At 43.7% G+C, this 10,010-nt stretch overlaps 1 protein-coding gene across 7 annotated transcripts in view; it reads right to left on the bottom strand.

Moving 5' to 3' along the window:
- Positions 1 to 564: 564 nt before the first annotated feature.
- The window catches only part of Nr1h4 (nuclear receptor subfamily 1 group H member 4), a 71,612-nt gene continuing 62,166 nt past the window's right edge, over positions 565 to 10,010 (bottom strand). For all 7 annotated transcript variants that reach the window (XM_048418394.3, XM_048418398.3, XM_048418397.3 and 4 more), the window contains 2 exons: positions 2,593 to 2,706; positions 565 to 1,160 (listed from right to left, as the gene is read on the bottom strand). In XM_048418394.3, coding sequence (XP_048274351.3) covers positions 922 to 1,160; positions 2,593 to 2,706 — 353 coding nt within the window. In that variant the 3' untranslated portion in view covers positions 565 to 921. The remainder of the gene's footprint in view (positions 1,161 to 2,592; positions 2,707 to 10,010) is intronic.

Raw genomic sequence — 10,010 nt, 5'->3', positions numbered from 1 at the left:
AATGATCAGAAGGCTACCATAAATGAATATCAACCGTGGCTTCCCCAGGAACGCAAACATCTCTTTTCTAGTCCAAGAGTTTACTTTCTGGAAATTACTGACTCTGTGACTCAAGAATGATGTGGGAGGTACTTCTGTATATGTGTTGCTTCTATTGGTTAACGAATAAAGCTGCTTTGGCCTATGGCAGGGCAGAATATAGCCAGGCTGGAAGACATATATAGAGAAGCAGAGTCGAAGAGATGCCATGTAGCTGCCGAAGGAGAAAGACACCTGGCCGGAACCTTACTGGTAAGCCACAACCTTGTGGCAATACACGGAATAATAGAAATGGGTTCATTTAAGATGTAAGAGCTAGCTAGAAGTACACCTAAGTCATTGGCCAAACAGTGTTGTAATAAATACAGTTTCTATGTGATTATTCAGGTCTGGGCTGCCAAGAACAAAAGAGCAGCCTCTGCTTATACAATAAGATGTCCATCATCTTATTGATTAAATTATCGTCCATCATTGATTGATTAAAGAAATACTTGTCAATTTTTTTTTCTCCAAAAGAGAAGCCTGTTGCCATTGAGTTTAGTTTATTGTCTCAGTTGAAACAGCTCTTTAATAAAATACCTGTACTATGTCAAATGAGGAATAAAATGAGATTGTCCCTAGTTCAGCAGACAGAATTGAAGTAACAATCGATTTAATTAGGCAAACAGGGCATCTCAACGGGGCTTCCTGAAGCCTTGTAGAATGTGATGTAGAGAAAGCAATTCCATCTAGCCTGTATTTTACAACTGTGGGAGTCACACAATTGCTGCATAAATATTCATTGAGATTCTTGAGTGAAACCAGGTACAAACGAAATAAGGGAAGTCCGGCCTCAGATTCGTGTCCCAAGGAGGACGAGGCGCGAGTCCTTCATCCTGTGCATCACTGCACGTCCCAGATCTCACAGAGGAGCGGGGTGAACTTGTGGTCGTTCACCCTCCAGGACATCAGCATCTCCGCGTGGTGATGGTTGAATGTGCGAAGCTCTGTCAAGCGGCCCAGGAGACAGGCAAAGTGCTGAGGGTTCTCGGGCTGGTGAATCTTGCACAGTTTTTGTAGCACGTCGAGCAGCGGTTCCTGAAGCTTCTCCACCGCTTCTCTATCCTTTATGTACTGTCTGTCTGTTTGAGGGTTTGAAATAAAACAGCAAGATAAAAAAGCAAAAGACATCAATGGGGCATAATTATGACAGTGGCTAAGCTTTTAAACATCTTTATAAATGTTGTATGCTTAAATGTGCAAAATTTTCAATGTAATAGTTACATGCATGTACATACACACATAGACACATGTACATACATACATACACACATACACACACATATATATATACATACATGCATAAATACATACAGTGGACTTACATGTAAACCAAGATGTGGAGCACCAAATGCTCCCAGAAGTTCCCCTAAACTCCCTTTCCTGTCAAAGTTCTTGAAGGGAACCCACATAACAGGTGTAAGCATTCTGTCTCGGGGCATCCTCAGACTTCCTGGGACATAGGGGATCAATGTGTGTGTAACTAAAGAAGGCACTGCCAAACAGGCTTTTTTTCAATCACAGTTATTAATGCCCAAAGAATAGCAACGAGCATCTGCCTAATTATCACATGTGAAAATCATTTAAGGCTCGCACATTGTGTTTTACAAACTATGAACACGGTAGTATTTGCAACCAAATTAGTAAAGTCAATTTGGAAAGGACATTTGATGCAGGGAGATACTTACTCACTTCTACAGTTTTGGAAACAGCAAGAAAATAGGCAAAATACAACTGTACAGACACAGTGAAGATGTAGGGTGTGTTTGTCGAGCCATAAATGGAACATAGTGCATAGTATTAACAAAAGTCTTTTAAAGAATTTTCTGAAGGATGGAGTCTTTGATATGTTATAACGGTTATGATTTCTTTGATATCCCCGCTCAAGGGTCAGCTTCTGGCCTCTGTGAGCAGCTAATGAACAAGCCATTCCTTCTCTTCTCACCTCCTGCCTATATATTCTCATTGTTATGAGGCTCTGAGATGATTCCCACCATGCAGCCCAGGCTGAGCTCCAGTTTGGACTCCTCCTCCTTCAGCTCCCAGGCACAGACCTTACAGGCACGAGTCACTGTGTCTGTCTCTCTCGTTATTGCATAGTTTGTAAAATTTTCTACTTGCTTTAAAGAAGGTGTTACCGTCCTCATTCTTTGAGAACAATCATAGTCTCATAGAAGTGGTAACCAATTTACTCCTAACGTCTAGAGCCATATTCTCTATGTGGGAGGTGTTCAATAGGCAGTTATGAAAACCATAAGGTTAATATTTTTAAAAATGTTGAAAAGGTATATTAAAATATTTATGATATTCTATCTGAATAGTAGAATTATGGCCCATTTAAAAAAAATGCTGAAAAGGTATATTAAACTATTAATAATGTTCTATCTGAATAATAAAATTATGGCCCATTTTACTTTGTTTGTGAGTCTCCCTGTTTTATTTAATACACACTGCCATGACTGTGCTGAGAAAGAAGTGAGCAGTATGAAAATCCAAACGTAATCGTAAAATTACCTGGAGAGAGAATGACGATCGCCGTCAGCAACGCGTACTCTTCCTGGGTCATTTTCAGTTCCCCGACACTTTTATAAAAACTAAACATGGGAGTTATGTATTCATCAGAGATGCCTGTGCGGGAATTGGAAAACACACAGTTACAACAAAAGGCTTTTAATTTTAATTATCATTATTGCAAGTGTGTGTGTGTGTGTGTGTGTGTGCGCATGTGAACACACATATGTTCACATGTGTACACATGTTAAAGTCAGGCTACAACTTTGTGGAGCTGGTCCTCCCCTTCACATGGATCCTAGTGACCACACTCACATCACCAGGCTGCGTGGCAAGCACTGCTACCCTCAGAGCCGTCTCACCAGCCCTCGTTGTGAGCGACTGAAGAGTGTAAAACCAGAAACGTGCAGATTCATGTCTGCCCCCAGCCACATCCACTCATCTCAGCCAGGTGTGTAAGCGAGGTCAACAGGAAAATCTCCAAAGGACAGCCTCGTGTCTGACGCAATTGTCTCTGAGTTCAGTTCTGTCTTTGACCACTGGTGTGGAACAATAATGTTCTTTCTTGGGTTAGAAAATATTCCCAGAATGGCACTGTTTTCTGCATGGGGCCTGTTACTTTAAACACTATCAGGAGACACACGCAAGATGGAGAGCAACATGGACAATGAACAAAACACAGCTGTGCTGCAGCCCAGAAGTATAAGCAATTACACTGAATAAGTTGGGCAGAGTTGATTGGGTTCGGACCTATCTGACACACCCATTGCCTACCGTGCATTTGTCAGTACCGAGCTACTTTTTTCAAACTTAGGACATCAAACATGATAGAAGCCAGGTAGGGACCAAACCTCCCAAGTTTCTTCACACCCACTCCCTTCCTGATGTCTCCATTTTCAATGATGGCTGTCCTTGCCACCCAGGTGTCCAAGCTGGCAGCTACAATTCTGGTGTGTGGTCCAGCGATCCAATCCTAACTGCTCCCCCTTCCTCCCTGTGGCCTTGCCTCTATAGCCCTTGGCACTGAGTTAGTTTCAGCCACTAGCTCTCATTATCTGGAGGATAGCAACTACTTCCTCACTCCTGGCTTGTTTATTCTTCTTCAATCCATTCTCTACCCAGATATTACCTCCCTGAACTTCAAATCACGTATTCTCCTCACTTTTTACACATCTTTGAAGTCTTTCTATGGCTTCTGCTATACATGTACTTTTGTTTTAAATGGAGACCTCTGCCTCTCTGATTTTGTGTTTACTCAGGCCTCAGTATGCACCACGCTCTTGGCTACTCATTTCAAACACAGCGTGCCAAATATCAAACACACCTGGTACAAACCAAATCCTCAGATGGTGTACACCTTTAATCCCAGCACTCGGGAGGCAGAGGCAGACAGATCTCTGTGAGTTCAAGGGCAGCTTGGTCTACAAAGTGAGTTTCAGGATAGGGCTACACAGAGAAACCCTGGCAAGGAAGGAAGGAAGGAAGGAAGAAAGGAAGGAAGGAAGGAAGGAAGGAAGGAAGGAAGGAAGGAAGGAAGGAAGGAGGACCAAACCCAAACTTCTTCCTCTAAACCCACTCCTTTCCTGCTGTTTCTTCATTAAACTTTCTAAAATCCCACAAGCTCAGGGTACCTCAACCTTCCTAATGCTCCAGGCCTTTACTGCAGTTCTTCATGTTGTGGTGACCCCCTAACCATGAGATTATTTCATTGCTACTTCATAGCTATAAGTCTGCGACTGTTATGAATCGTGACGTAAATATCTGATACACAGGATAGCTGATACGTGATCCTTCATGGAAGTCACCACCCACATGTTGAGCATCCGTGCCCTATGAACCTATAGAAAGTTCAGTAGCTTGCCCAAAGAAACACAGTTAGCGAAAGGTGGTGCACACTTCAAACCAAAGTTGGCAGGCTTTGACTCAGTTTCCCTGTTTTTCTACCCCAGTTTTCCTCTAGCAGGATTCAGCAGCCACTTCAGCCTCCCTCAGCAATTCTCTTTTCAGTCTCTACACACATGGCCATCTCTGCTTGGAATACCTTAATTTTCTTTTAACTTCATTTTCCTTGTTTATAATTTAAGACTTCTTGTGTCATTTTTTTCCTATTTACTCAAAAAAATTATTCGTTTGGAGCTTGTGATAGGTATGGTTTCATTCCAGAGGAGAAGGGGCTAAGGACTCATGGAGACAGGAGAAAGATGGCTCTGACTTGATTCCGGAGGAGAATGGGCTAAGGACTCAAGGAGACAGGAGAGAGATGGCTCTGACTTTATTCCGGAGGAGAATGGGCTAAGGACTCAAGGAGACAGGAGAGAGATGGCTCTGACTTTATTCCAGAGAAGAAGAGGCTAAGGACTCAAGGAGACAGGAGAGAGATGGCTCTGACTTTATTCCAGAGGAGAAGGGGCTAAGGACTCAAGGAGACAGGAGAGAGATAGCTCTGACTTGCTGATGCGTGGAGACAAGGATGAGCGTGCCCGGACTGGTCCACGTGAGAATCTCCTGTTTTCTCCCTTCCTACACCAAACCTAGAGCCGCAGAATTCTGTCTGAACCACAGGAGAATGTAGCTGGATTGCTGACGCTCAAGAGCACGGCGACCAACTGGCGGCTCACTTTCTAGAAAGTCAGTTTGTCAGCAAGCTGACTCCTCGCCTTCAGAAGAGTTTGAAGACTCTTGGCCCTTCCCACCATTCCACACAGTGCCCCCTTCTCCCCCTGCACTTCTGTTCATGTTCTTGACCCCGGTGGATTCTCTCCACAGCAGAGTCTTTGTTTAGCAAGCGGGTGATTGCCTCATATGGAAGAGTGACCTTTATCCCGCGGCTCCAGAACTCGGTTGCAGACCCATGACCAAACTAGATAGAACTTTAAAGGACTGGGGTGTGAGCCTGGGAATGCGGCTCGCAGCTTCCAACATGGGGTTAGAGGTTGTGAGCCAACTCGTGACTTTGAAATCTGAATCCCTGATATGGCCTGGAGCACGTTAATACTTTTGAAGCCATGGTCTTGTCATGGATGAAATGTGACCTGTGTGGCGACAGTATTATGTAAGATGACGTAGAGTGTATTTACTGCAAACCTGCCTCACAGAAAGATCTCAGTGGTGGGCAGTCCTGTCATCCCAACGAACAGGAAGGCAGAGGAGGAAGAGAGCAAGTGTAAGAACTGCCCAAGCTACAGGGAAAGTCCAAGGATAGCTGGGTGGCTATGAGGCCTGAAGCTACTACGGAGGCTCATAGGGCCAAGTGCAGAATGACTGTGTTGAGCCCAGTCTCCGAAAGGGGTCCATCTGTGACACTACCCCTGCATTACAGGAGCCCGAGGACCAGAGTGTTGGTGTCGTGACAGCATCTTCTAGATAGGGCAGGGGCAATGCACCCACACAATCTCAGCGATATGGCCGCCCACACTGGATCTGCGTAGGAACCACATCAACGGATGTACCGATGTGGATGTGGGAATTTCTCAAGTCTCCACCCTGGACGAAGAGTTGCAGGTAAGAGAAGAGATTCCACATTCTCCAGGGTTGAGCCCCCTGATAAATTATCTAAACCCGAGGGTTCTGCACCAAACATAGACCCATAGGAGCAATCCTAAATGAACCCGATAGATATTCAAGAAGATGAGGTCTTGGATTTGTGGGGGTGGGGTGAGAAGGGTGCTGCAGAAGGAGCTGGAGAGGGAAGGGAGGAGGAAAGCACTCGCCTAGCTAGTGGGAGGCTCTAGGTTCAACCCTTAGTGCTGCCATGATAAAAATGAATAAGTAAGCAAAGAGACATACTGTTTACCATTGTTATGCAGATTTATTGCATTAACAAACTCACCATAACCTCAATCCATTTTTAGTCTAGATTAAATTTGTGTTCGTCTGCCTTTACAAAGCAATATTGTTTTTTTGTTAGTTTCCTGTGTGTATGTTGGGGGAGGGGAGACTGGGGGTGCCACACTGCCCATGGGAAGGTGAGAAGACAACTCTTGGGGGTCAGTTATTTCCACTTTGTGTGTCCTAAGGATCAATCTCAGGCCATCAGGCTTGGCAGCAAGGGTCTGTATCTGCTGAGACATCTTGCCAGGTCAGTATATTTGTGTGTGTGCGCGCACACATGTGAATGTGTGTGTGTGTGGCTGCATGTGTACATGTGTACATTTAAAACATCTTTTAGATTGTTTCCAATTTTGGGGGCCAGCAGTACCACTTTTGGGTATATACCCAAAGGATGATCAATCATACCACAAGGACATTTGCTCAACTATGTTCACAGCAGCATTATTTGTAATAGCCAGAACCTGGAAACAACCTAGATGCCCCTCAACCAAAGAATGGATAAAGAAAAATGTGGTACATTTACACAATGGAGTACTTCTCAGCGGCAAAAAAATAAATAATGATATCTTGAAATTTGCAGGCAAATAGATGGATCTTGAAAACATTATATTGAGTGAGGTGACCCAGAAAGACAAATATAATATGTCCTCACTCATAAATGGCTTTTAAACGTAAAGCAAAGAAAAACCAGTCTACAATTCACAATCCCAGAGAACTTAGATAACAAAGAGGACCCTAAGAGAGACATGCATGGATCTACATAGGAAGGAGAAAAAGACAAGATCTCCTGAGTAAACAGGGAGTGTGGAGGTCAAGGCAGAGGGTAGAAGAGGGGAGGGGAGGGAGGAAGGGGAGTGGAGAAAAATTTATAACTAAATAAAAACAGTAAAAAATCTTTTAGTTTTTGGTTTTTGAGACAGGGCCTCTCTACCTGTGCTGGAACTCACTATGTAAACCAGCTGGCCACTGCCTCCCACGTGTGGGGATTAGAGGCATATGCCACACACCTGGCTAAAAGCAGCATTTTGCTTTACTCGGGATGAATGCCGCTCATCTGGTCAGTGTTCGGCTTCAGCATTTTCCTGGACATTAAAGCAAAACAAAGGTTTGTAACTTTTTTTTTAACTAAACATTTTCTTTTTCGTCTTCAAAAATTAGCAGTCTTGGCTGTAAGTAGAGTACGTGTGCTCATCCTAGCACATGGGAGACTGAGGCAGGAGGATGTCGAGGTCAGAGGGCAGCCCAAGACACACAGCAGGACTTAGCAGAACTCAGTCTAAAATCAAGCACGGCTGTCCTCATGTCCCTGCCATATTCAGGGTCTGTACCCGTGGGGAAAGATCAGCTCAGGTCATGACTGGGCCACAACTTTGTTTTGTTTTTATCTTTTAAGAGAGGACCTCAGTAAATTCTTGAAGGTTTTAAACTTTTCGAACAGATTTATGTGGAACAATTAATTTTTATTGACCCTTCTTCAAAATATATTTAAATTATTGGAACAACTACCAAAATAAGCTGTTTCTAGCCAAATTACATTCATGTTTTTACCAGTGTGGGACCAGCGCCTGTGAACACACTTCCTACTTGCCACACCTGTATCTTCAATGTCAGCATCTGCACATATCATTAAATAGGCTCAGGACCAAGTAAGGAGGTGTCACTGAAGGACCTACCATATATTCTTGCATCTGAGAATTATTCAGTTTATTTACTAGTAATCACACAGACTTCTGTTCATTTCAGATGACTCAGCTGTGTGAATGAGCATTCGCATTTTTATTATTTTGAATCATTGACTTCTTTACGAATGACTGCCTCGTTCCAGGACGTCTCTTTTGAGAGTACTGATCTGTGAGCCGATGTCTCACGAAGCGTGGGTAACTGTTTCCTTGGAACACGTAACGAGAGGCCAAACGCCTAGACAATAGACCAGAATAAATCCTGACAGTGTGAGCCATAACAGTATTTCATTACATGTTTGTTTATGTGTGTATGTATGCACATAGACATGTCATGCACAGATGTGGAGGTCAGAGGACAATGTCTGGGTGTGGGTCCCGGGGATCAGACTAGGATGATGGGACTTTGTGACAAGCGCCTGCCCCTGTGGAGCCATTACTTCAAATGCCACGGGATTTAGAGGTCATCAAAATCTACTTATCTGAAAATGTTCAATATTTAGAGTTCATCTTTGATCGCCAACTTTTCTGATTCATTCATCCTTCTAAATCTCTCACTCTCCAAAGATGCTGCCTCCAGGAATTAATTATAGTTGATGAAGTTTGGGAAAAAAAAATAAGTAAGAACACTTGCTACGACTGTTTTACAACATTTGGTACATGTTGTCAGAAGCCAGGGGTATAGAAAAATGTAGAAAATAAGTAAGAGGTGAGTTTTTAAAATTGATTTTCCTGCAAGACAGATCAAGTGTAAATCTTCTCTGGGAGCCAGAGTCAAAGTCATTACTAAGGACAGAAATGTAAACAATAAAACTATGAAAGCGTAATGACAACATCATCCTGAAGGGGGCAGCCCTTTCCCGTTCTCCGCCTTCCTTCTTTCCAAACACTTGAATTCCTTTCATTTTTTCATCTAGGACCAGCTGGCTCAATGTTGGCCACAAGAGGGCCACAAGAGTCAAACTCACCTATAGACACTCACATGGAAAAGTCCTCTGGGGAGGGGCGCCCCTGTGATTGATGAATTAATTATTCAAAGATAAAAAAAAGTCATCTGCAAGAATAACCTCAGCAAAAACACCGTTGTACTTTGTTTCTCTTTGCTTTGTGTTTTGAGGGTGCTAGGGATAGGCCCCGGAGCCTCGGGATGCCAGACAAGTGCGCAGCCACTGCTCTCTTTAAATGTGTCATTTCTTACCTAGTTGACTTCCTAGTGCTGGTCAGGAATGAAAACACACAGTTTCTCTGATGTGGGAATATGTACTGTATCCCAGTACTCTTGATGCCTCTGTATGATTTATTCTTATCGGTGACCTCAAGATAGACCGGGCACCTTGTTTAAAATGATGCTATTTGCTCAAAACCACGTAATCTGAATTTTCCCCAGAAATAGCACCACGCCGGTAGCGCGAAAGTTGAATACCACCTGAGCATAGCACCCAAGCCTATGCCTTCAGCTCTTCAAAGCGAGTTTTCCCTGCCCCAGTGTTTTCCCGATGAATGAATGAACAGCAGCTTTTCTAGGATCCTAAAGTTTACTTTGTTCCAGGCCAAGACCCAACCACTGTTGATTCATTCCCACAACAGGGGCAGCATCCAGAGACGGCAGCACAATTCTGGCCGCTGATATTAAAGGGGACGCTCCTGGAACTTCCTCTAGAGATTTCCACTCTCCTTCTCCCTTTCAACCATGACTGTTGTCTTGCTTACAGGCTCTGGCCACTAACTAGAAGAGCTTGCCTGAGGTGAAAGGCAACGCCCACGAAGAGAAGATGAAGAAGACAACAGCTGTGTTTCTCAGTGTGCTGAGCCCCCAAATTAACCGTTTCTGCCGGTGCCTCTTCTGGGTTTTGAGCTAACATTTCCCCCCTACTTTTCAAAAATGTTATCAACTTCAGGGCTTGAGAACAT

This window comes from Myodes glareolus, chromosome 26, assembly GCF_982192425.1.
Source record: "Myodes glareolus chromosome 26, mMyoGla1.1, whole genome shotgun sequence".
Classification (NCBI taxonomy): domain Eukaryota; kingdom Metazoa; phylum Chordata; class Mammalia; order Rodentia; family Cricetidae; genus Myodes; species Myodes glareolus.
This window is presented reverse-complemented; position numbering and strand designations above follow the sequence as displayed.